General features: G+C 46.5%; 1 protein-coding gene across 1 annotated transcript in view; it reads right to left on the reverse strand.

The window, feature by feature from the left end:
* The window catches only part of LOXL2 (lysyl oxidase like 2), a 443,363-nt gene that overhangs the window by 38,931 nt on the left and 377,849 nt on the right, over nucleotides 1–26,583 (reverse strand). The window contains exon 12 of the mRNA XM_078666555.1: nucleotides 638–774. Coding sequence (XP_078522681.1) covers nucleotides 638–774 — 137 coding nt within the window. The remainder of the gene's footprint in view (nucleotides 1–637; nucleotides 775–26,583) is intronic.

A 26,583-nucleotide genomic window follows, 5' to 3' on the forward strand; every position in this document is an offset into this window, starting at 1 on the left:
GGTAGGCCCTGGGTACACCTATGCCCTGGGTACCTAAGGTACACTATACAGGGACTGATAAGGTGACTCAGTATCCAATTAGATATGTACCTAAGGTACATGGAATCCATTTTACAGAGAGAGCAGTAGGCCTGGGGTCCTGAATAGCAGGGTCCCAGGTCAACTAAGTCAGAAAACCAGCAAAACACCAGGCAAAAAGTTGGGGGCAACCATAGTCAGGGATCTACCTTCCTACAGTGGGCATGTGGTCAGAACGTTATGCAGCCTTTGGTCTTTAACTTGAAGAAGTAATCTTTGTTTAACACTGGTCACATCTACCCATTGGCAGTGAATACCATACTGATATGTATCTAAGTATAGAACATTCATGTCAAGGACTTTACTTTATGTAATAAATATAGGCCTTTTGAAGAGTTCAGAACATTCAAACAGCAGCATTTAGTATGTGTCTGAAAGAAGTAACTACTTACTTTAACAGTGATCACGTCTATGCATTGGCAGTCAATATCATTGCTAAAAATACAGCGCGATATACATCAAAGCAAGAACATTCATTTCGATGCCATTTCTTCATGCATAACATTTTTAGGACATTTGAAGAGTTAAGAATGTTCAAAATACAGCTTTTGGTCCATACCTGTAAGAAGTAATCTCCTGGTTTAACATCTGTAATGTCTATCCATTGGCAGTCAATATCATGTCGGTATACATCGAAGCAGCCAACAGTGATGCCCTGCTCCCCAAAGTTTGCACACACATATTGCTTCTGGATGTCTGTGGGAAAATAAATGTTATTTGCTTCAGAGTGTTTTGGCATTTGAAGGGATTTATTAAATACACATTTGTGTTCTTAACTTCTGTCAGTAGCCCCTATTTGCATAAATGAACACATAGTATGCATTCCTGTCACAAATATGTATTGGGCGCCTGAGACATCATATGCCAAAGAAAAAAAATTGAAGAAAAAGAATTTGGTAAAAGGCACACTAGCATCAAACCTGGCTCCCTCGTTCCCTGAGAAATTGTTTAGATCACTTTATTTCACTTCCTCTCCCTTTATCTAGCTGTTACACAATGACCACGTTTATTACTTAAATTGTAACGATTTTTTTCTTTCCTTTTTCTTCTTCATACACCCCAGCAAGGTTTGAATGTGTTTTGGGGTTGTGGGCCACATGTGTTTGGATCAGATCATCCAGGGCTGGCATAAGGGCGGTGGGACCTGACTTCGGGGTAGGGCTGGTGGGCAGGGTTCTATGTTTGGAAATAATATAAAACTCACTGGTTTAACCCCTTGCATGCTGCTGACGAGCTCAGCTCGTCATGCAGCACGGTGGCCGTGTGCTGGTGATGAGCTGAGCTCGTCATGACCTCCGCGGAATGCCCACGCGGGGATAATTACCCTGCTGTGCTGGGCGTTCCATTGAGCAGGCGTGGCCGTGACGAGCTCAGCTCGTCACCAGCACACTGCCACCATGCTGCATGACGAGCAGAGCTTGTCAGCAGCACCGCGGCGGCACGCGCACGGCCCCCCTCCCCTCCGCGCCGCGGGGGAATTAGCCCCGCGGCGATGGGGTTAAAAGCACCTGATGCAGAGTTCCTTGTGTGTCCATCAGTTTTCAAGCAACAATAAAAAATGTCAATATAACTCTGGTGATTAATGTTCCTGCTGGAGAGAGATTACTTTTGTCTTGTGACAGTGTTGACACATCATAAAGCAGCACAAAGGGTTAATATGCCTGCTGCAAAGCATGTGTGTCATGCAGATCAAATAACTGTATTTTATCTGGATACCTCAGTGGGTTACAGCTTTGGCCACCGAGATTCGCTTTTGTTACTTGCAGTTCATGAGTTAGAATCCTAACAGTGACCTATGACCTGTCATCCAAGTGTTACATGCTAACTGCATGGTATAGGTTAGAACGTTATATATTTTCCCCAGTCTTTCATTATCCTAATGTTGCTATAAAGGTTCATTTGAGCAGAAACTCAGTCCTGTTAGTAAAGTCAAACCAACCATTGTGGTGTGTTTTAAATCCTGAGTTTGTGTTTCTCCAGTCCAAACATTTAAAATATACTGCCTACTAGTATGGAAGATGTGCTTCCTACACCTTACAATCCTCATTGTGCTATGTAACATTTCCTATAGACTGATTTACAAATGTATGATTCATTGTCTCTGTATAATGAGTGTGTGACCAAAAGCACTCTGACTCCCTACACTAGTATGAGGAGAACTATAAAACAGATGAGATGTATCTGAGTAAAGGGCTATGGAAAGATGAGGGGCACTGTTGGAGGCTGATAGTGAGGGAATCTGAGGACAAGGAGGTCATTGAGGAGAGGGGGTGCCAGAAAATATTGTACCACCGGGTGCCACCAGCGCTAAAGGCACTCCTGATAGCATCCACAGACTCTTTCAAATACACAGTTCGCAAGTCAGGGAGTATTAGGCCAAGGTTCCATGTTTGGCATAAATTGGGGGCATTATTGCACCCAGTAAATACCAGGACCCCAGGGTGAGGTATTTACTGGGGGTGAATGAACCTCTGATTCAGAGTTAACCTGGGGAAATTAGGAATTACATACAGAAAGGAATGCTTAGCACACCAATTTCCACAAGTATCAAAGTTTTCTACACATTTTACCCCCATGCATATTTGAATGTTTGACCGTGAACTGTGTCAGGAGAAAAATGTGAAGATGCAGGCCCAGATTTACTAAGATTTTGCATTGAGGTTTCATCACTTTTTTTGGTGCATCCCGACACAAAATCTATTTGGGGATTTACAAGTCATGTGAAGCCCGATATGTGTGGCTTTGTAAAAAAAAAAAGAACACATGGCAATGCTTAGCACCAGGTATGCCTACATGGGTGGAGCATGCGTGTGCCTGTGCATCCTCTCATGAATTTTGACACAAACCCATAGTTACAAAGACTTCTAAACATGAGTTTGCACCCAAATGGTGCGCCTACTCGAGGCTGGCACATCAAGGTGAAATATATTTATTTCTCTTTCAGCCTGATTCATCAAGCTGATTTGCGCTCGCAAAGGGCCAGATTCTGAGAATCTGGCCCTTTGCGAGTGCGATTTTTCATTTGGGATTCATCATCCCAAATGCAAAAATCGCTATTACCGAAATCGCATATTTGCGAGGAATTGGATTTAAGGAATCTCTAATAGAGATTCCTTAAATGCAATTCATCAACCAATTAGAAATTGCGAAATTGCAATATTTGGTCGCAATTTACCACCAAGTCTGACTTGGTGGTAAATTGCGAAAATAGTGTAAAAAGCACTTAAGTGCATTTTTTTCTTTTTCATGTTACACACACACATGTCCTTTGGACATGTGTGTGCGCAACACCTGTTCAAATGTGCATTTAAGGGGTGCTACAGGGTGTCCTTTGGACACCCCTGGCACCCTTCAAATCGCTATCTTATTTGCGAGTAGCAAATTGCTAATCGCAAATAAGGAATACTCCCCATTCATTCCTATGGGCCTTTTGGCCCATAGGAATGAATGGGGAGTTTTTCCTTATTTGCGATTAGCAATTTGCTACTCGCAAATAAGGAATGTGTAGGAATCGCTATTTATTTAGCAATTCCTACATGAATACCGTTTTGTGAGTCCTTAATAGCGATTCGCTATGATTCGCTATTAGGGGCTCGAAAAACGGCCCCTTGATGAATCAGGCTGTTTGTCACGTCCTCTTTGCATATGTGTTGCAGCACAAAGACAAGTGAGACTTTGTGTTTTTTTGAAGGAAGGTACCCTTTTCTGCACAAAAACTATCCTGACTTTAAGGCAGGCGCACTTGCAATATGACTAAGGGTGCTAGGGTTGGCTCTAGGCAGCCAGCGCAAGTAGAGAGAGCACAACTGTGCGATATCTTTATAAATATGTTTTTGAAGTACTGCTCTCTCCCTTTCATGCAACACAGAGCAATAACCTCTGTTGTTGCGCTGTGCTGCATTGTGTGAAATCTTTTCTAAATTTGGCCACAATTTTACCGTAATTCTTTGAATTCAGATACCGTTGTTAACGTTGGTACAGGGATTAGACCTCTTTGCCTCTCTCAGAATCAGGGAGGGCCATACATGTGTGATTTCATGTTTCCCCTTGAAGGGAGTGAGCTGGAAGAATGAATATGCTACTTACCAGTATGCATCTGTTCTTGGCATGTAGGGCTGCTAACATTCATATCTTAGCATTAGATCGCCGCCTAGTGTTGGGCTCGGATGATCGCACATTGTTGTCCTGGAAGAGTCTTCGAAGTATCCTGAGATAGGTGGCTCCTCCCCTGGACTCCAGTGCGCATGGGCATCGGCTCCATCCCCAGATTGTTTTTCGCCATTGTGGCAGAAGATGGAGTGAAAAGTGTAAAGGATGTCCATGCTAATGAAAAAATACAATAGTATATCTGCAGCTGCGACAGGCACCGGGGAGGAGGGCGGGCGATATGAATGTTAGCAGCCCTACATGCCAAGAACAGATGCATACTGGTAAGTAGCATATTCAGTTCGAGGCATGTGGGCTGCTAAATTCATATCTTAGCATAGAATACATAGCAGTCCCTCCATCAGCGGCGGTTGCCCGTGCCAGCTGCAGAAACCTGAAAAAGTGTCTTCAGAACAGCCTGTCCTACAGCAGCTTGCTGCTTGGAATGCACATCAACACAGTAGTGTTTTGTAAACGTATGTGGTGTAACCCACGTGGCTGCTCTGCAAATATCCTCTAAAGGAATGTTCCCTAGGAAAGCCATGGATGCCCCCAGTTTGCGTGTGGAGTGCGCTCTTGGGGGTATTGTTAAAGTGCGCTTGGCCTTTTGATAACATATCTGGATGCACTTAACAATCCATCTGGCTATCCCTGCTTTGGAAATCGGGTTGCCTTTGTGTTGTGGTGCGAAGGCAACAAAAAGTTGTTTTGTTTTTCTAAAGGGTTGTGTTCTGTCTATGTAGTACATCAACGCCCTCCGTACATCTAAGGTATGGAGCATTCTTTCTGCCACCGTTTGCGGGTTTTGAAAGAATGCTGGTAAGTCAATAGTTTGGTTGAGATGAAACTGTGACACCACCTTCGGAAGGAATTTGGGGTTAGTGCGTAGCACTACCCTATTTGGGTGAATTTGAATGAATGGCTCTTGGATTGTGAGCGCTTGCAGCTCACTGACACGCCTCAGAGACGTAATAGCTACTAGGAAAGCTACTTTCCACGTAAGAAACTGGAGTTCACACGAGTGCAGTGGCTCAAATGGTGGTCCCATCAGTCTGGTGAGAACGACATTGAGGTTCCACACCGGAGCTGGCGGTGTTCTTGGGGGAATGACTCATTTCAGACCTTCAAGGAAGGCTTTAATGGCGGGCACTCTGAAGACAGAGAGGTGCTGCCTGTTTTGAAGATAAGCCGCTATGGCGGATAGATGTATCCGAATGGAAGTGTACGCTAGATTGCACTTGTAAAGATGCAACAGATAGCAAATGATGTTGGGGATAGATGCATCTAGCGGGTTGATGTCATTGGCTGTACAGTAAATGACAAAACGCTTCCATTTTGCAGCATAGCATGCTCTGGTAGTTGGCTTCCTTGCCTCCTTGATGATGCTCATGCATTCCGGAGGTAGGTTAAGGTATCCAAACTCTAGGACTTCAGGAGCCAGATCGCCAGGTTGAGCTGTTGCGGATCTGGATGCTGAATGTCTCCATGGTTCTGCGTCAAAAGACTGGGCGTGAGGCGCAGTCTTTGATGCGGCACCACTGAGAGTTCGAGGAACGTGGTGTACCAAGCCTGGCGCGCCCACGTTGGAGCAACTAGGATAAGAGTCATCGCGTGCTGCCTTAGCTTTCTTGCGACCAGCGGTATTAGAGGGGCTGGCGGAAAAGCGTACGCAAATTTGCCTGACCAGTTCATCCATATCGCATTCCCCTGCGACTGTGGGTGAGGGAACCTGGCGGCAAAGTGTTGGCATTTTGCGTTTTCTTTTGTGGCAAACAGGTCTATCTCCGGATGACCCCACTGCTGGAAGTACGGGTGGAGGACAGATGGGTGTATCTCCCACTCGTGCATTTGATGGCTGTACCTGCTGAGCAGATCCGCCATCTGATTGTCCTTTCCTGGGAGGTGTTCTGCCATGAGGAAAATGTTCCTCTGAATGGCCCACTTCCACATGCTCTGAGCCAGATGAGACAGCTGTGGCGAGTGGGTGCCTCCCTGCTTTTGAATGTAGTACATCGCAGTCATGTTGTCCGTCCGGACTAACACGACCTTGTTGCACAGATGTACAATGAAGGACTTGATCGCCATGAAGATTGCCATCAGTTCCAGATAGTTGATGTGCATCTTCTGTTGCTGCGTCGTCCATAGTCCCTGCACTGTGTAAGTGAGCAGATGAGCTCCCCATCCCTGGAGAGATGCGTCCGTTGTCAGGATAATCTGCGGCACAGGCTCTTGGAACAGTCGGCCCTTGCAAAGGTTGTGTGGAGTCCACCAATGCAGAGAGTCGTATGCCCGACTGGTAACCAACACTAGGTCTGTCAATTGCCCCTGAGCCTGTGTCCACTGATTCGCTAAGCACTCCTGGAGCGGGCGCATATGTAACCGTGCGTGAGGGACTATGAAGATGCAGGAGGCCATCATGCCTATCAACTGCATGAACACTCTCGCTGGAAGCGAGTGTTGTGGTCTGAACTTTTGGATTAGAGACTGCATGCTGTCTATCCTGACTTGGTTTGGCTGAGCCATGGCCATCAGGGTGTTGATCGTCGCACCTAGGAACTGCCGGACATGTGCTGGTTGTAGATGCGACTTTGGGTAGTTCAGCGAGAAACCCAGATTGTGAAGAAGGTGAATTGTAGTCGACATGTCCGCGGCGCACTGTTGTTCCGACTTGGCTTGCACGAGCCAGTCGTCTAGGTAGGGGTAGACATGGATGTTCTGCCTCCTGAGGTGCGCTGCTACTGTCGCCAGACACTTGGTAAACACCCTTGGGGCTGTGGTGACTCCGAAGGGTAGGACCTTGAACTGGTAATGCTTGCCTTGAATAGTGACCTGAGGTATTTCCTGTGGGATGGGTGTAGTGGAATGTGGAAATAAGCATCCTTGAGATCTAAGGTTGCTAAGAAGTCCCCTTGGTTTAGCAAGGGAAGAATCTGTTGCAGTGTAAGCATGTGGAAATGTTCTGATAGTATATACAGGTTGAGGGGACGTAGATCTAGAATGGGCCTGAGAGATCTGTCCTTCTTCGGAATAAGGAAGTACAGGGAATACACCCCTGTGCCTTCCTCTCCCACCGGCACGAGCTCGATTGCGCCTTTTTGCAGCATCACCACTACTTCCTGCTGCAATAAGAGCAAGTGCTCTGCGGACATAGGCCTTTGCCTTGGCGGGATGTTGGGTGGAGTGGATTTCAACTCTAGGCAATAACCATACTGGATTAGTTGTCGCACCCACCTGTCTGTGGTGATGTTTCTCCAGACGGGCAGGAACTGCTGCAGTCTCCCCCCGACAGGTGTTAAGTGGTCGGGGGGCAGTGACAGAGAGTCACTGTTTGCTTGGGGTAGAGGAGCGGGAGCTGTTGTTTCCTCTGCCGCGGCCTCTATTGCTGTTGTTTCTGTAACCTCCCTTGTTCTGTTTTGTGAACGAGGATTGTGCTCCACCTTTTGAGAACTGAGATTGTTGACCCATTTGTCCTCTGGTGACTCCACGTGCACCTGAGCGACGAAAATTGCTGCCACGAAACTGTTGTGACTGCAGGGCCCCCATGGATTTAGCAGTTTCTGTGTCCTTTTTTATTTTTTCTAGGGTGGTGTCAACATCTGGACCAAACAGACTATCAGGATTGACTGGCTGATTAAGAATGGTTGTCTGAATATCCGGTTTAAACCCCGAGATGCGGAGCCACGCCTGTCGTCTCAGCACAACGCTAGTGTTGATAGCTCTAGCAGCTGTGTCTGCTGCGTCAAGTGCACACTTGATGGCTGCGTTTGAGATTAGCTTCCCTTCCTCAATAAGCAGTTTGGTGCCTTCTTGGAACTGTGGAGGCAGGTGTTGTATAATCTGTTCTAGGGTGTCGTAGTGCGCCCTATCGTAACGCGCTAAGAGCGCTTGTGTATTGGCAATGCGCCAAAAGTTTGATGCCTGTGCAGCTACTCTTTTGCCCCCTGCCTCTAGCACTTTGGACTCCTTATCCGGGGGAGGAGCTTCACCCGTCGTCTGGGAGTTGGCACGTTTCCTGGCATTGGCGACCACAAGAGAGTCCAGTGGCAACTGTCCCCGAATGTATGCGGGGTCTGCAGGTGCAGGTCTGTATTTTTTTTCAATACGTGGATTGACCACTCTCGCTCTTGTAGGCTCCTTAAATATGTCCCCAGCATGCTTGAGGACTCCTTTAAGCATAGGCAGTGTCTTTACTGTCCTTTCAGAGACTGAAAATGTGTCGAAAAGGAAGTCTTCCTCAACCGGGTCAGCATGCATGTCCACATCATGATTGGCTGCCGCCCGTTCGAGTAGTGCATGAAAACCTGCTGAATCCTCAGTTGGGGATGCACGTGCATTAAAAAGCTGCGGGTCCTGCCCCACACTTTGTGTGCCCTGGTCACCAGTGTCATCATAAGAATCCTGTTGTGCATCAGGTTCGTTGATAGGGAAATTGTATTGCTCGTCCTCATCATACCCCTCACCTGCAGAGTGTTCTGGTGAGGGAGTAGGGCTCCGTCTCGGAGGAGGCTGGATTGGTTCCATGAGGCCTGAGGCGTCAAGGGGCACCCTCTTCTTCTTCAGTGGGATGACATATGAGTCCACTGGCTCCGAAGTGATTTTCCTCTTATAGAGGGTCAGTTTGCCTGTGTCAGCGTCGATGAAATGCCGACGTGGAAGCGGGCCAGCCGGTGAAGAAATCACCTGTTTCGGTGCCGATTTGGTGGAAAAGGCTTTCGGCGCCTCCTTCGGCGGCAAAATAAAGAGAAGTTTCCCAGAAGGCTTCGCTGGATTGTCCTTTTGCGGCTGCGGCGATGGTATCGGAGCCGACGGAGCAGAGGCCTTCTCCCTGATTCTCTGCAGTGATTCGGCTATGGGGGACGTCTCACTCACAGTTTGTTTTGGCGCCGACGAGGATGTTCTGATCTTTCCCTCGGATCCGACGTCTTTGTGGGCCTTGTGCGCTTTGGGCGCGGATCCCGTCTTCACCGACTCCGATTCCTGGGACCGGGGCGCAGACGTGCCAGTCTTCGATCCGTGCGCTTGCGTAGCCTCCTTGGAGCCGGCTTTGGCGTGCTTGGACGGCGGCGCAGCTGCTGACCCGTGCCGACCATCTTTCTTAGAGGACCCCTCCTCTGGCGTCATTTTCGATTTTGCAGAATCGGAATCGACGGACTTCTTCGACTTCTGCGGACCGGAGGTCGACGGAGTCGATGGGGTAGCGGGCACAGTCGTTTTCGCCGGTACGGCAGCCATCTTAGGGACACTCGAGTCCTTAAGTTTCGGTTTCGTTTTCGGGTCGGCCATCTTAGATGTTGTCGATCCCGATGGTTTCGGTTTCGGTTTCGAAACAGTCTGCTCAGCAAGTAAGTCCGTGGCCGGGCCCGAAGGCGGGGCTGTGGCTTGCGGCAACGGGTCTTGGGTAAGGCCGACAGGCGATCCCGTGACCCGGTCGGTATCCTCGTAACCTTCGGGGCAGAGCTCGTCCCCCGAGCTATCTGCCGCGGCCCCATAAATCTCATCGTCGTCTCCTACCTCGTCGACGTATTCAAGGCCTTGACCCACGACTCCGTCGTCGTCTCCCGGATCCGCCTCGACCTCCGTCTCGGGTGGGGAGATTTGAAGATGATGACCCTGGTCCTCTTCGTCTTGGTCGCCGAAGATGTTTTCCTGATCCGGGGCCGCTTGTCTCGCTTCCATGCGCACCGCGCGCCGAAGCTTGAGAGTCTTCTTGGAGCGGAACTGTGCACAGGCCTTGCACTTGCCGTCGTCGTGGTCAGGCGAAAGGCATTTGTTACAGACGGGGTGTAGATCGATGTGTGGGTACTTGGACCCACAAAGCGGGCAGTACTTAAACGGGCTCCGCTCCATGTCCGAAAAGTTTTGCAGTCGTGTCGCGATGAGAAGGCCTCAAAGTTCTGAGAGCGAAAGAAAACTCCGCTTATTCCGGCTCCAAGAGACGGAAGACTCGAGACCGTGCGCAGACAATACCGACGCAAAAAATCGAGGCCTTTTGGCCGTTAAAAGTTAGTTTTTCTTGGTTTCGACAGAAAGACGTCGAGACCACATCCGAACCCAATGGCGGAAAAAAACAATCTGGGGATGGAGCCGATGCCCATGCGCACTGTAGTCCAGGGGAGGAGCCACCTATCTCAGGATACTTCGAAGACTCTTCCAGGACAACAATGTGCGATCATCCGAGCCCAACACTAGGCGGCGATCTAATGCTAAGATATGAATTTAGCAGCCCACATGCCTCGAACACATAGATTAACTAGAGGCCTTCTGTGAATTGGTGGAGAGGTGTGGTGCAGCGGCCAGGGCAGCTGACTTTGGAGCACAGGGTTCACAGTTCAAACCCCGGCTCCGGCAGCAGCTCAGCTCAGCATCATGTGACTCTGGGCAATAGCTCACTTAATTTCCATGATGGCCCCCAGCGCCTTGAGACCCATAGGGTGAGTAGTTAGCGCTTTACAAATATGGATTTATTTTTATTTATTTGTTCTTCTTGTGTACACCGGAATATTTGACTTCTGATCCTCCCTTGGAAAAACGTTCAAAGTATAGCATCAGGATTCACAAACATCTGTATCATGTAATTAGTTTTAACAACTGAATTGCAGAACAATTTACCTCTTGATTAGGGGTTCAATTGACATCAATTCAATTTAACCATACTCAGAAATTACACAGTTTGTAGGCGTTTGAAGGAAGTAGGTAACTTTAAGGTACTTACTAGTAACATTAGGTCTGAAGCTTAATACATGCTACAGAATAAAATCTTGTGCATTGCCGTGCTAGTTTGTGGTTCGGCATGGACATCCAAGTAGTTTGTTTAAACTACATCAAAGTAGCAAGTTGATCTACAAAGGCATGACATGGAAGTGTAAATGAAATGCGTATTACAGAAACTTCAAAAGGAGATAACACCAGGGGGCTCATTTATGAACCCTTGCGTCACTTTTTGTGACGCACCAGCAGTGTAAAAAGTGCGCCTTGTTGCGCAACATTTACAAAGTGATGCATCTAGGTAGATGCGTCACTTTGTAAACCCCTGCGCTGCATTATACCTCCGCCAGGTATAATGTATGCACGGGGGGTGTTCCCACGCAAAGAAAGGGTCATAGAAGTGACGCAGTGAAATCTAGCAGATTTCACTGCACCACCTCTAGGACTCAAATGCGTCAAAATCTTACGCCTGCCTCACAACAGGTGTAAGATTGACGCAAGCACTTTCACATGGGGCCTGCCCCATGTGAAAGAACACATTGCTGTGGTTGCGTCACTTTTGTGACACACTCCAGCAATGCGTCACTTTTGCGCCATACAGATACGTCAAAAACACTGACGTATCTGTAACTTCTTGTGACATGATGCGTCATATAGTAAATATGACACATCAGGTGTGTCGCAAGGAGTGCGCACTTAGAAGTGACGCATCGCTGCTTTCATGCAACAATGGGTAATTTCTCATAAATGAGGCCCCATATATATGTGGGGGGACTTGTAGTCAACAGGTACACCTAAAATGGTGCCCAAAAGGCATCCATGGTTGTGCATTTAAGTGTTCAGGCTTGGGATACCCGCTTGAGAGATAAAGGCGACTTTTGATTTTTAAAACTTTATTTGAGAGAGTCAAAAATGAATACCATAAATTGACATTCACAGCTAATCCTATAGTGGACGGCATAAGGGAATGTTCCCTCGCAGAATCTCAGTAAATCCGAAGTCAGCATCAACGCCTCTCAGGCAAACCTAGCTGGAATAAGGCCAACAATATGACATGAAATGGAAGCTGTTGGCGCAGCTAAAAAAGCCTGTGGGATTATATCATCTTCTTTGCCCTGTTTATTCAGACAGCCCCCGAAAAAGTTCATGGTCTCCTTACGCTGTAATAAGTTGCAGCTCTGTGGAGAACATGCACCGCCTCCCCAGGCACTGCCTGAGTGGCCAAACAGGCCGCTCAAACCAACGCGTTGTGATTGGCTGGGAGAGTCCGGATGCCTGGGTACTTTCTGTACTGCCAGCAAGCGTAGGAGAGGTGTGCAGCGGCTGGAGAGGTGTGCAGCGGTGGCTGCCACTGGCTGTAATACACATTTAAGGTCTGGGTCTTCTGGCATTATTATCATTCCAGTGTTATATGTGCATCTACTAGTTCACTGTGAACTCTTCTCTCTATGATGCACTCTATGGGCTTGTTGTATCTTTGAAATGTGTCACCCTGATTTACAATGTGCATATGCTGATACGCTACAGTCACCTTTCTGTACAATATAATTCAAAAATTTTGCATATCTCTCTTTGTTAAGTGTATTTCCTCCACCCCTTGCACAATACATCATCTCTATGGCCATGGCCTCTAAGTATTCAGTCTCTGCTGTTTTCTGTGCATGCCTAGTGTGGAAACGTGTGCCAATGATGGTCATGGTGTTGATCAGTATTTGCTGCTATATTATCAGATTATATTTTTCACTCTCTTTTGTGTTTACCAGTTCATCTATATACCTCAATTCATGTCTTAAAAGTAAACGCAGGATAATTCAGAAAAACTACTGAGCCCAGATTACAAGCACTTTGGGTTAGGTTTGCATTGATTTTTTAATGCAAAGTGTTGTGGTAGAATCTACAACTCAACGCCAATCATGATTCCATTAGATTTTACCCAAAGTAATGCAAAGCTGCGCAATGGTCTGTGTTACATTACTCTGTGTCAAACAGGCGGCCCATGAGTGCTGCATGAGCAGTGACATGCAGCCATCCATGGGTTTTGAAGCAAATCCGTATCTACCAAGAATTGAAGACAGGGATTGCGGCAAAACCCTACACCTCTTCGAGGCAGGTGTAATGAGGAGAAACGTATTAATTTCTTCTTGTTTTTCCTGCTTCTTATGTGTTTATGTGTGTTCTGCATGATACAGCACACATACAAAGTAGGAAATGTCTTATAACATAGTTTTTGTACAGGAAGTAGCTCCTTCCAGCACAATACCTCAGGAGTTTCTGCGTTGGACAAAGCAGCCAAAAGTGGGAGCACAGGGAGTGAGCAGAGCAGTGCCAAATCTTAGAAAGATATAGCGCTGTTCCGTTCCCTCCGATTCATGCAAAGCAGCCCACTAACTTTACTTGCGGCCCTGTGTTCTATATAAATCTGAACACTTCCTTCCATTTCTGCTTTCAAAGTTCTCAGCGTTTAGTTTAACCTAGGGAGTTACGGAGGCAGCATGGCGGATGATGAAAGGTGTGTTGGAAGGATGAGGCTGTGAAGGGTGAAGGAAGGAAGGGGCTCACAAATGAGGGTTTACCCAAGGTTTGGGGTATTCTCCCATTAGAAAATAAAAAACAAGAGGGTGACCGGTGAGAAGTTAATGAGATGAGGGGTATAGTTCTCCATTGGTTGAGCCAGTGAAATGTCCAGCTGCTCAGAAGTTAAAAGATTGAAGAATAAAGAATATAGGTTGATAAAATCGTTCATGTCCTTGTAGCTCTCAAAGAACAGAGTGAGACGGGTTCAGCACAGCCTCAAACACGGCAGCTGGAAGAGAGTGGAATTAATGCTTTTTGTACCTGTGAAGCAGACCTGATTATGATGTTGGGCGAAGTTGCTTTCGACCGACATCGCTGCGGAATCGGGACTGACCTCCGGTAGGCGGTCCCGACCACATTATTACGATGCGACTGCACACTCCCATTTCTCTATGGGAGCTTGTGCTGTGGTTGGAAACTGGCCACAGCCCAAGCTCCCACAGAGAAATGAGAGTTTATGTAAATTCCTGCACCCTGTGGTAGGCACCTCACGGGATGAAGGGATTTACATGGGGGCACCATGTGTGCCCACAAGGCCCACAATCGTAGGCCATGGAGGCAAGGTGGGGCTGCTAGGGGCTCCCAAAGTCACCTTCTGACAGCCTTTCCATGTCAGAAAGGCCGGCATGGAACGGCTGTCTGAAACCAACATGATAATCCCAATGGCAGAAAAGCCCTCCTGAAGGGATTACATTGTGGTTCCAACTGGTCGACTGGCTCCTTGAGGCTTTCAGAAGCCACTTGTGTCAGACCGGCTGGTTTACACTCCGACCGTCTTCATTGTAATGAGGCGGTCGGACTGTAAACCTTAGATGTCAGTCAGAAAGCGCTTTCTGATCAACATTATAATACGGTGTCACGGGGTCCAATCCTACCCCGTAACGGACTCTACGTCTCGCTTGCAGGAGAGGTCTGGGCCCTTTAAGGACGACCGGGATTCCTATGAGGAGGACTTCCCTCCTCCTATGACGTGGACGCCGTCGAGCCAATCGGTGTGCGGCTCGGGACGAGAAAAGGCGGACCAGGAAGACGCCGAAGTGTGGATGGTGCGGAGCGCTGTGGAATCGAGGACCCGTAGAGAATCCAACCACCGAGGTGACAGGACGGCGGGAACGAGTCGAGGCAACGAAGAGCCGAAGCAGGAGGACGACGCAGAAGCCAACGCTCGACTTCCTGACCAAGGGGACGAAGTAGGAGCCGGGACGCAGGAGAAGCCTGGAGGCCACCGTTCCCACGTATCGCCCAGCCACGCGCAGGAAGACGCGTGGCTACACCAGGTACGTGAACGCTTGCGTACCCTATTACCCTTTAAGCGAGCAGGGAAGGGGCAGCAGCGGGAGGAGGGAGGTCGGACAGGGCACGGGGCCTCTTGAGCACTTCACCTTCACCCTTTCGGGTCGGCTCTCCTTGGTGTCGGTGTCAGTTTCTTTCTTCACGCGTGTTGCCCTCACTCCCCTCCCTGACGTTGTACAAAACGTTATGCTGTGAACTAACAGCCACCTGTTTTTCCTTTGTTTTGGGGCTTGTGAGCGGGAGAAGGTCTGGAAGAAGACTGCACCAGTCCTTGGGAGAGACGTCCCGCCCTTTTGAAGACGGTCCTTACAACGCTACGGATTTATGTTATATTTTGACTATCCAGAGACATTGTTTCCTGAATAAACCTTATTGAAGCATCACTTCAGTCTGGGCTCATTCTCTCCTTGTACACCCATAAGGTGACATACTGTCTATGCACACATTGCATTGACACCCTCTGCTACTTCACGCAGCTCCTCCCCTCAACCCCTTCCCTCACTTAGTTCCGTGAATAGAGGCAACGGCAACTTTCTTTCCTTTTCACATACTACACGGACAACTCCAGCGACCACAAGTAACACTGCTCGGGAACTTAACACTACCCCCTCCCCTCCTCCCATTCTGATAGAACATCGACCCCCATCACTCTTAAGTGGTGATAGAAGCAACAACTTCATCTCCTCCTCAGGTACTGCACAGTCACCCTCAACATCTTTAACATCATGCAGCATGCCTAGAGGCCCTACTACTACCCCCACTGCCCATTCTTCTTTGGATGAAAACCGACCACATCCCTGACCTAGAATCGATGAAAGAGGTAACAATTCTCTCTCCTCAGCACACACTACAACGCTATCCTCATCATTCTCTCGCAACACTTCTAGGGACCCTACTACTTCTACCCCCACCTCCCTTCCCTCTCCGGAAGAAATTCAACCCAGCCATGTACCTACACTCAGTGAAAGAAAGATAAACAACTTGCCCCCTCTAGTTCGCACTTCAGTATCATCCTCAACTAGAACTACTATGAGAAACAACTTTAATACTACTCCCTTGACCCCCTCATTTTGTGTCCTCCACACAGCATCAACAGATGGAACAAGACTGTCTCAAGACCTCTTACCGCACACCTAGAAACCTTCAAAACGTTATCCTTATAATCAAAACCATCCTACAACTTGTGGAAAAAGCGCTTACTACACTTAACTATCTCCAAAACTCGCTAAAGACAGCTGACAACGTGCCAAAAACTATCCCCCTGCCTCTAGACAATCGATTCTTGCGCATGCGCAATCTCTCCAACTCCATTACGGACCAGGAACTGCAATCTCTGTTACGGCTGTACGAATCTCCATCTGACCATGGTTAGTTCAGTGGTGTCCTCCTCCTTCCTTTCACTTCGCACTATCCGTAAAGTTTCTTGTTTTTTTTCATTTTCTGCTTTAAAACTCATAGTCCTGGCGATGGTAATCTCTCGCCTTGATTATGGTAACGCACTATATTGTTGTATGCCCGATTACAGTCTGCGGCGATTACAGCTGGTCCAAAACCAGGCCGCTCGCCTGGTTCATAATCTTGCCAAGTTCCATCATGTCACCCCTCTCCTTAAGTCCTTGCACTGGCTCCCTATTCGAGAGCGAGCACAGTTCAAGATGGGCTGTATCACCTTTCAGGCTCGGAATGGCGCAGCCCCTGCCTTCATTTCTTCGGAAATTAAAATCTATGCCCCCGTCAGGGAGCTGCGCTCTTCCTCCCATTATCTGTTGGCAGTTCCCCGCTCTAGGCGAAAAAAGTGGGGGGGGGGCACTAAATTTTCTACACTTGCCCCGGTTTTCTGGAACTCTCTCCCTGCCCATCTCAGATCCTCCACTCAATATTCTCATTTCCGAAAGGCGTTAAAAACTTTTCCCTTTGCACAAGCCTTTCCACTGTTATTGTTTTGTTCTGCCTCTCCCCCCTTGACCTTTTGTTTCCTGGATTCTGTACACTATAGCGCCATGAAACCGCCAGGTGTACGTGCGCTTTATAAATGTTTTAAACTCAACTCAAACTCGACCATATCCTAGACATAGAGGAATACGCTATCCACATAGTCTCCATCAACCCTTGCAGAACCTCACATCCTATCCATAGAGGAATAAACCGGAATGATCTTCACTCTATAACCCCAATCCAAGATAACCAGGAGCCTAGTCCAAAGAATCCCCCAAACCAGATTTCCTGCCTTCTACTAAATTGCCGTTCAGCCCATAAACACGCCTCTGACATTGCTGACCTCATCCTTAGCATGAATATGGACATAATTAACCTCAGGGAAACATGACTCAAGGAACCATCCTCGCCATGCCTTGACCTTCTGGTCCCCCCAGACTTCAGCATCATTAGACTAGACAGACATCACAAAATAGGCGGAGGCTTAGCCTGCATACATCGTTCTGACCTTACCATCTCAAAATTTCACGCGGAACTCCTGGACTTCTGTGAATACCTTGGGATCTCTGTGAATTCACCTAGTAACCACCCCCTCAAATTACATATATTCTACCATCCTCCTGGGCAAAACATAACTTTCACTGAACAACTTATGGAAATCATCACGGCAAACTCGTCCCCTCACTCAAATTACATTTTCCTGGGTGATTTCAATCTCCACTGGGAGAACAAACCGGACAAAGCAAGTCAACGCCCTCAAAACCCAAAACCTTCCTTGCTGACCACTCCCTGGTCCAAGCTATCTCAGAGCCCACTCACTCAAAAGGTGCCATGCTAGACTGGCTCATCTCCAAACTAAATACTATTGAATCGATATCGATTACCCCTTGTGACTGGTCAGACCATCACATTATCACATTCCAAATCCCCTCTTGTAACAAGAAAATCATCCCACAACAAATTAAACCTAAACAATGTATAAGAGACACTAAGAACATCAACTGACTCAAGCTAGCCTCACAATGTGAGAAGGCTCTTATATCCCCCAACAACATAGGCAACGTCACTGCCCTCACTGATCACTATAACTCCACGAAGACCAAAATATTCGACCAAGCAGCACCACCAAAACTCAAAAGAATACCTGACAAGGACAAAAACCCATGGTTCAGTGAAGCCCTGAATGAGGAGAGACGCAAACTCAGATCAACGAAACGGAAAGGGAGGCTTCACCCCTCGCCCCCCCACCCCAGCTGAAACTACTCCAAAAAGCATGAAAATCATACAATAAAAGTATTCTAAGATTAAAAAAAAGACTTCTTCAAATCAGAACTACATAATGCTAAAAATAGACCTAAAAAACTCTTCGGAATTCTGAATCAACAATCGAACAAACTGGCCAAATCTTCACTCTTAACATCAGCCTCACAGTTAAGAGTGACGAATTTTCCTCATTTGTTATTTTCCTTCAAATGTTATGATATCGATGATATCACCAAAATTCTAACAACTACTAAACTCAACAACCACTTCAATAACCATGTCCCAGCAAAGTGCCTATCCCACATCTATCATATCATAGCCCCTCTCTGGACCAAGATCCTAAATGCCTCACTCTCATAAGGTCACATCCCTGACTGCCTAAAATCTGGACAAGTTACTCCTATCCTAAAAAAACCGACAGCCAGCAACTCCGACCCCAACAACGTCCGACCAATAACTAACATCCCTATGCTAGCAAAGGTCCTGGAAAAATGTGTTCAACAACAACTGAACTCACACATCACAAATTTCAATTTACTGAACATACACCAATCGAGCTTCAGACCTGGCCATAGCACTGAAACAGCCATCCTACATATAGTAGACAATGCCCTCTCAGCTCTTAACCACAATGAAACATGCCTGCTGGTCTTGCTTGACCTCTCTTCAGCCTTCGATACGGTCAACCACGACAAACTGCTAAGAAGCCTAGAAGACAGGATGGGCTTTTCTGGCACAGTCCTTCTATGGTTCAAATCCTTTCTGGAAAATAGAACCCAATCATTCATGACCAACAAGTTCCTTTCTCTATCCTCACCTAACCTACTAGGTGTACCTCAAGGCTCTACCTTGTCTCCCACTCTATTCAATTTATATGTTGAACCACTCACTGATCTACTACAGCAGGCAAGCATCTCCTACCACATGTACGCGGACGACACCCAACTTTACATCAAAATCACCTCCATTGAAGAGATAAAGTTAATGAATCTAGCTCTTGGAAAAAACGTACAATGGCTAACGATCAACTTCCTCAAGTTAAATGCACAAAAAACTGAATTTCTCTTAATCTCCCCCCCAATAACTCCCAAGAAATAAAGGAATGGACCAAAATGATCACCGCCTTGAATTGCACTCCAACGCTGGTGGACTCCACAATATCACTTGGGGTCACACTGGATAAGAATCTTAACATGCAAGCTCACACTAACTTGATGGGTAAAAATGCCCGCTTTCACCTCAATTATCTAAGAAAAATGAAGCCATTTATCGAGATCCCTGACCTCAAAACTGCAGTTCAGGCCTTAGTCATCTCAAGGCTGGAGTACGGTTGCTCCACCCTCTCTGGGCTTCCCAAAACCTCTACCGCACCTCCAAAAGCCTGTCTCAACGTCGCAGCTAGACTCATTACAGGATCAAGGAAATTCGACCACATATCGCCACACTTGAAGGCACTCAACTGGCTAACCTATGAAGCCCGTATTTACTCAAAGATTGCTTGCATTACTCATAAGGCGTTACACCACAATTCCCCGTAATTCCTAGCCCAAAAACTTACTCAATCTGGAGGAAACAGACATTCCAGGAGCATAGATAACCTACTCCTGAAACCCGCAAGGTTCAACAAGACTAAAACCTCCAACAGAGCATTTTCTGGAGAGGCGCCAAGAATCTGGAACTCGCTTTCGCCATTCATCAGAAAAATCACCTCAACGCTCCTCTTCAAAAAGGATCAAAATCATTCCTGATGAGCAAACTCCTACCGTAAATTCCGCACAAATACCAAACCAGCTTCAAACTCTATCTTGAAGATAAGACTTTTTCAATCCCGATTTGACTCCCTATCGCAGAGCTGCTCTCTATTCTGCCTTTATCCTCCGAACTTTATTATGTACTTGTTGTTACTTATTTTGCATTGTTTTTTGATCGGTGTTGTTGGTAACAAATGTCCTTTTATTTCCCTGCTCACTTTGTAAAGCGCTCTGTTACCCTACCTTGGGTCTGGTTCGCGCTATAGAAAACTCTAAAAAAAATAAAAAATGATATGATATGATCAGTAAATGACACCATCTAAGCATGTGTACATTAAGCCTTTGTATTACAGCCAAGTGCACTCTGGTAGTTATAGTCTTGGATTGCCATCAATGAAAAAAATTTAACTAACTACAATATTACAATGATTTATTAAAAGAAAACACCAGCACAGCACAATTGTATGCTTAGTGACATGGAGTTGCGTCATATTCTAATACCTAGTATCAAGTCAAAAATATCATGCAATATTAATATATTGACCCAAAATATCTCCAGAAGCTGTTTCCACGCACATCCCTAATCCCACACTGCGATTCAGTAACGTAAATTAATTAATTGATGACATGGAAACAAGAAAATCTCATGGTTGAAAGTCATTTTTGCATCACAGGAGCCTTGATCTGGACTGTGTCGTGCCCAAACTTTAGGGATCAACCTCTTCTACCAAAAATCAAAAGGCCTCTCAAAATAGGCCATTAATTCACCATGGCTGGAGACCAACGAGAATTTATTTATTTATTTTATTTATTTGCAGAGTTTTATATAGCGCGAACTAGACCCGAACCGAATCGGGTATCAGAGCGCTCTACATAGCACCAGTTACGTTACATGAGGACACACATTCAATTTTGTTAGGCATGGGAAGATTAAGTGATTTGCCCAGAATCACAGGATGTTTGGCGTCGTTACCGAGACTCGAACCCAGTTCCTCCAGGTCCGAGGTTGAGCCTAGTAGGGCGGAGGAGATGATACGATAATAAGACTGATTTGATGGCACACTATATTGTCAGTCGCGAACTCCACCAGTGCTGGTTTTAATATTTTTGCCATGGTTGATTTTGGTTTTGTGTCCAGTTCCGAAGATTATTCTTTTACCCGACAAATCACCCTCTGTGCGCAGTATTGACTCCTCTAAACACCTAAGCCTGAAATTTTGGACGGCACTAACCCCTACGAATTTGCAGGGTCATAGCTTCGGGGGTGGGGGCAGGCGCGGTGCGTCCATTAGGGCGTGGGGGCGTAGCCCCCCCGCCCGCAGCCGCCCGCAGCTCCGACGTTTCTGAACTTAAGTAAACTGAATAGTTTACTCAAGTTCAAAGACCGACGCCGAGGGAGAACTGACAATGCATGCCAGCCAGCATGACATGACATCAGACCGCGCGTCATGTTGACTGACATGCATTGTCAGACATGGGGGCAGCAGCACAACACAAGTGCGCATGAGTGGGGACGGAGGGCGAATTTTCGCACCGTGCCCACGCATGCGCACTTGTGTTTTAACTTGTTAGCGCATGCCCATTAGGAGCCCCTCGGTCTCCTAATGGGCGTGCTGCGGGCGAGGATTAACTGTGCCCTGGCGCTGCAGATTGGCTTAGGGGTTGCCACTCGGTGCTGCTGTTCCTGTTCCGGTTCCTGTTTGGAGATGAGGCGCCAACCCGGACCAGGAGCAGAGGGGTCAGGTAAGTTTTCTTAATGTTATCTTCCTTGGCGCATCCCCCACCGCGACCCACTCCCCCGCAACCCCCCCCCCTCGCGAGTACTGCATTGATTTGTCAGTTTGTTAAAGTGTTCATGCGTTCATCTCTTGACCTCTTCACATAGATAATGTATAGCTATAACATCATTGCTCTGTTTCCGACCTTGAAGTTGATGCATGTCAAACAATTGTCATCAGTAGCAGAACAGAGTGAGAGTGTCTATTCTAGATTACTTCCAACTGGTAGGATAGTTCCATGGGTTAAGCCTTTGCTGCAGCAATCCCAGGTTCGAACCCTAGAAGTCCTACGTCATCCACTCTGACGTAAACATCACCATCCATTTGACGAGTCCCTTTGTGAACGGTTCTATACACATTATGAATATTATTCTCTTTAAGGGATAGATGAAACACAACGTTGTGTAACCGTGGACAGACAATTACCAATTATTGGTCAAAACGGTCACCTAAATCTAAGCAACAATGATTGTTAAAAAGTGAAACATATACATGCTCCGTGTTTTTTGCTCATCACAGTTGTATGTATATTGATGGGCTAGCCAGTTTTCAGTTCAGAATGTGTGCATTGTTCATTTTGTCATGCGGCAGTGCTTTAGTAGAGTTTTGCTACTGTCGCTTCTATGGGGCATTGCATTATGTTTTCAATATGGAAACCTACTGGCTCCAGCGTTTCATGCAGACAGGCCTCACAAACAGGAGTGGAGTGGAGTTGCAGCAGTGTGAGTCCAGGGTGAGTGATGTCTGTGTGAGTATAGGGTGAGCAGTGTGCCTGTGTGAGTCCTGGGTGAGTGATGTCTGTGTGAGTATAGGGTGAGCAGTGTGCATGTGTGAGTCCTGGGTGAGTGATGTCTGTGTGAGCGCAGGGTCAGCAGTGTGCCTGTGTGAGTGATGTCTGTGACAGTACAGGGTCGGTGATGTCTGTGTGAGCGCAGGGTGAGCAGTGTGCCTGTGTGAGTCCAGGGTGAGTGATGTCTGTGACAGTGCAGGATTGGTGATGTCTGTGTAAGCGCAGGGTGAGCAGTGTGCCTGTGTGAGTCCAGGGTGCTTAAGAATGCACAATTTGCCCACTCTATTTTCAAAATGTTCTCGTGGGAGAACCCCCGAATCCCCCATAGGTGGTTGGGCCTCGCTCGCTGCGCGCGCTCGCCACAGTGCAGTATTTACGCTCTACCACTTTCACCAAATGTCACCAGCCGCCCCTGGGTGGGGGGTGTTACAGCCCCCATCTAATGTATTTTCTGTTAAATAGTTAGTTGGGTGCAGATGCTTTCAGCCAGGTATGATGAGATGTCTGCCGGATTTCACCAGGAATGTTTACATACACAGACAATAACGCACACACACTCTCTCCCTTTCGGTTTTGAAAGGAAGTCCTCATAGATATTGGTTATTTTTACAAAATATTCTGTTTTCTCTCTTAGTACTCCTCCTTCAAATCTGCATTCCTCTCCCTTTTCACTGCCACTTAGGCCCTCATGCACCCTGCTTGTCATATGATGCATTTCAGGATTATATCATATGCCTGCCAGATTGTTGGGAAATCAAAAGCTCACCCCCCACCCCAAACTTACTGACCAAGCTACGCCCCTGCGCATTTGATCACGGATCTAGGAGATGGGGATAAGAAATCAATCCTTTTACTTTTATACAGTGCTACTAAGTGTAAAAAGCTAGCGATTTGCAAAACAGATACATAAAAAATATATAAATGCCATTCTGTCCAGTAAGTATTTAACATAAAATAATGGTGAAAGCATATTAAACGAAGTTAATGTTTAATGTAAGGAAATATACCCCACCCACACAATACAAGAATGAATGTTAACGATGGGAGTTTCCACCTCTAGTTAAGAACCATAATTCTCTGTTCACATAATGCTCTGTTAAAAATGCAGAAATTCAGCTTTTATAGCAATTATAGAGCGGTGATCCAGTCGCACTTGTGTGGCATTGCCTTTTAAACGTCGCCTTATTTCCTGAAATAATTTCTTAGTAGCTTTATCAGTACTCAGCCACAATCTTACAATTAATAACCACAGTACAAGCATGAAATCATTTGTGTGCATGCACGAATGTGGGTATTTCGCATTATACACATAAGTATACATGCTCGTGAAAGTGAGAATTATGTGTGTGCTACTTACCCTAGGAGAAGAGAAACCTTACACCAGAAAAATGTACATATGGTATGCTTGAGCCTGTTGAAACTAGACAGGCAACAGCTGATACAAGGAGAATGCAGAGCAGCGTTCCAACACTCAGACAAGATGGCTGCAGGGAAGGAATCGGGGCAAGGGAGTAAGTGTAAAGAGGTGGCCGTCTTCTGTGCTGGTTGTAACTTAATCACAAACTCAGTTTTTTTGCAGGTGATGAGAAATATTGTTTTAAGAGCAGCCAACGTCATCCGGAACAGTTATACCTGTTCATCACAAGGGTACATTTCTAAACCACAGGCATTGTACTCAGGTCTTGTATCGCCAGGCCACTGCAACTATGTGATTCTGCGGCCACTGCATTTTCCTGCATAATTATGGCTTTGCTGCATTTGCCACATAATCCATAATCTGCTGCATAATCTGCAGAATTGCTAATTGCTGCATTTGGTTTTTAAACAGGTACTAATGAGTTAAAATCTATGACCGGACAAAGTTATCATGAGTAAAAATGACAAAATAATGAAGTATTATTATCAGAAAATGTGCTGCATTATGTAGCATAATTTGCCTTTTATTGCCGCATAATTTAGTCAACAGTTGGAGCCTAATTTGACCTTCCGACGCTGCATAATTCCAGTGGCCCTGTCTATTGCCCAGGCCCTCCATTTGTTAGGAGTTATCTTTTAACATAACAATAATAGTCGTCTTTAATAGCCCACTTTATGTTCACAGCCACAACAATTGTTGCGAGCCAAGTAGTAAGTATTTCATAAAACTACCTGTCCTTTCTGTTGCATGGCGCAAGCACGAATGATTGATCGATTGTTCACCAAGGTTCTGTTCACAAGTTAGGCAGAATTCCATACAGAGATCCCTGTGGCCATAGTTACCACTGTCAGCTGGTATCTCCGCATGGACTCCCACCTACTACATGCTAGATAAATCAGAATGGGGAATAACTGCTGACTCTGAACTACCATGTGGAATTCTACATGGGAAACATCCTTTACCACGCAGATTTTACTCTGGGTGGCTTTTAGAACGCATCCGTTACAACGCAAGTCGTAACCACGACTTGCGCTGGAGGGCGCCACAGGATTAAAAATAGTATATTTACTATTCCAACACCTTCCCTAGTGTCCACGGGGACTGGTGTTAGAATAGTAAATTATACTATTCTAAATCCGCGCCCCCAACGCAAGTCGTGATAACGACTTGCGTTGTAAGGGACGCGTTGTAAAGGAACGCGTTGTGACGGTACGCGTCGTACCGTCATACATCCATTCTACATAGTATTACCTAACTGGAGATGTTTGACTTTCCCATTTATCATTTGCCCAGAGCAGGTGGAAAATAGGAGCAGGGCTTCCCTTGAGGCAAAGGAAAGGGGTGGAGGGGGGAGGGGGGTTGGGGTGGTGGGGGGAGGGGGGGTTGGGGTGGTGGGGGGAGGGGGGTTTGGGGGGCGGGAGAAAGAGTGACTGAAAGAGTATGGAATGGGAAAGGGAAGATTCATTTGCCACATAACTTGGTTGTTGTTTCAGTCAAAAACTCGTGAGTTTACTGCCTGGTAAATCACGAAAACTGAGTAGGGAAACACCGGGCCATTTATGATCAAACAGAGTGACATCCCACCCAGGGATATCGCTCCAGCCTGACCGGTGATCAAAAACAATCACAATTAATGATAGGCTTTTTGTGGCGATTGAATACGACGACGTGGCATTAATGAGTAACTGACAAGGTACCTCGTCATATCCACAGAAGAGGAAAATCAAAGGTAGTGGAAATGTGTCAGAACAGATTTACTATGTGCTCAAATGAACTTCCAACGCCAACTTTTTAGGTCTTTTTTTACCAGGAAATTATTTTCAACCTTGCAAAAAAACGCTCCCCGTACACAGCAACCGTTTTGGGGAAGCGTTACGTCCCCGTCCCCACCCTGGAGAAGGGATTTACTCCTTCCCTTGAGGGGAGTGAATTCTCTGATTTGTTGGTGGCAGGGTGAAAATGGTTTGGGGGATAGTTGCAATACCCTAAAACAAGTATATGTGTCGATCTGAACAAATTCCTAGGTCACCTCACTACCACCGCCCGTTTCACGACACTGGAAACCGATTTACTCGCCCAAAATATTTATGCATAACTGATTGCATTTATATAGTGCATATTACAATGATGTCTCTTCCAACCGTGATGCAAGTGGAATAACCTGATTTGCGCCCTCTTCGTATTTTTATGGGTGTGTCACAAAAACAAAAAGGTTTTGAGAATGTCGGTCAACAGTGTACAGCACTCCTTTAAAAATAATAGCAAAACATGGAATTCTAGTGATGTCAGCTAATGGAAACTGGTTGGAGTCCACACTCCCTACACAGATCCAGGTGGCGATGCCTATAAATCAAGGTGGGCGTGACCTGGACTGGAACCTGTGACCTAGTACGTGTCCCAGAGGGGTTATCTCCATCTACTGAAAGGAGGAATTGTGATCCTAAAGAAATACCTTTCAGTTCTTGAGCTGCACACACCAGCAGCACAGGTAGTTCACAATGTCCTGTATAAAGAGTTATGCGCTACAAAAGAGGTGCCTTTTCGGAAAGATGTAAAGCATTTTCCAAAATAAAGCAGAACCTTTAAAAAAAATTCGGAAAGCAGAACATTTGTTGTATCTTTGTTGTAACTTGTCAGACACTTTTCTCCTCTTGAAGGTATGCCACTACTGAAATGACTAATTTACAACAAGGGGTGGTGATGGACAGAGTCTCTGAATTAAGTAGAGTACTCTCACCCAGTCAAGAGATCAGGGCTAGATCCAACACCGTTTTTTAGCTCATTGCACCATCCCAGTTTCAGAACCTGGCTCTATGCAAATTAGTCTGTCCCTGGCCCAGTGCATCATGGGAA

Source organism: Lissotriton helveticus, chromosome 11 (assembly GCF_964261635.1).
Source record: "Lissotriton helveticus chromosome 11, aLisHel1.1, whole genome shotgun sequence".
Lineage (NCBI taxonomy): Eukaryota > Metazoa > Chordata > Amphibia > Caudata > Salamandridae > Lissotriton > Lissotriton helveticus.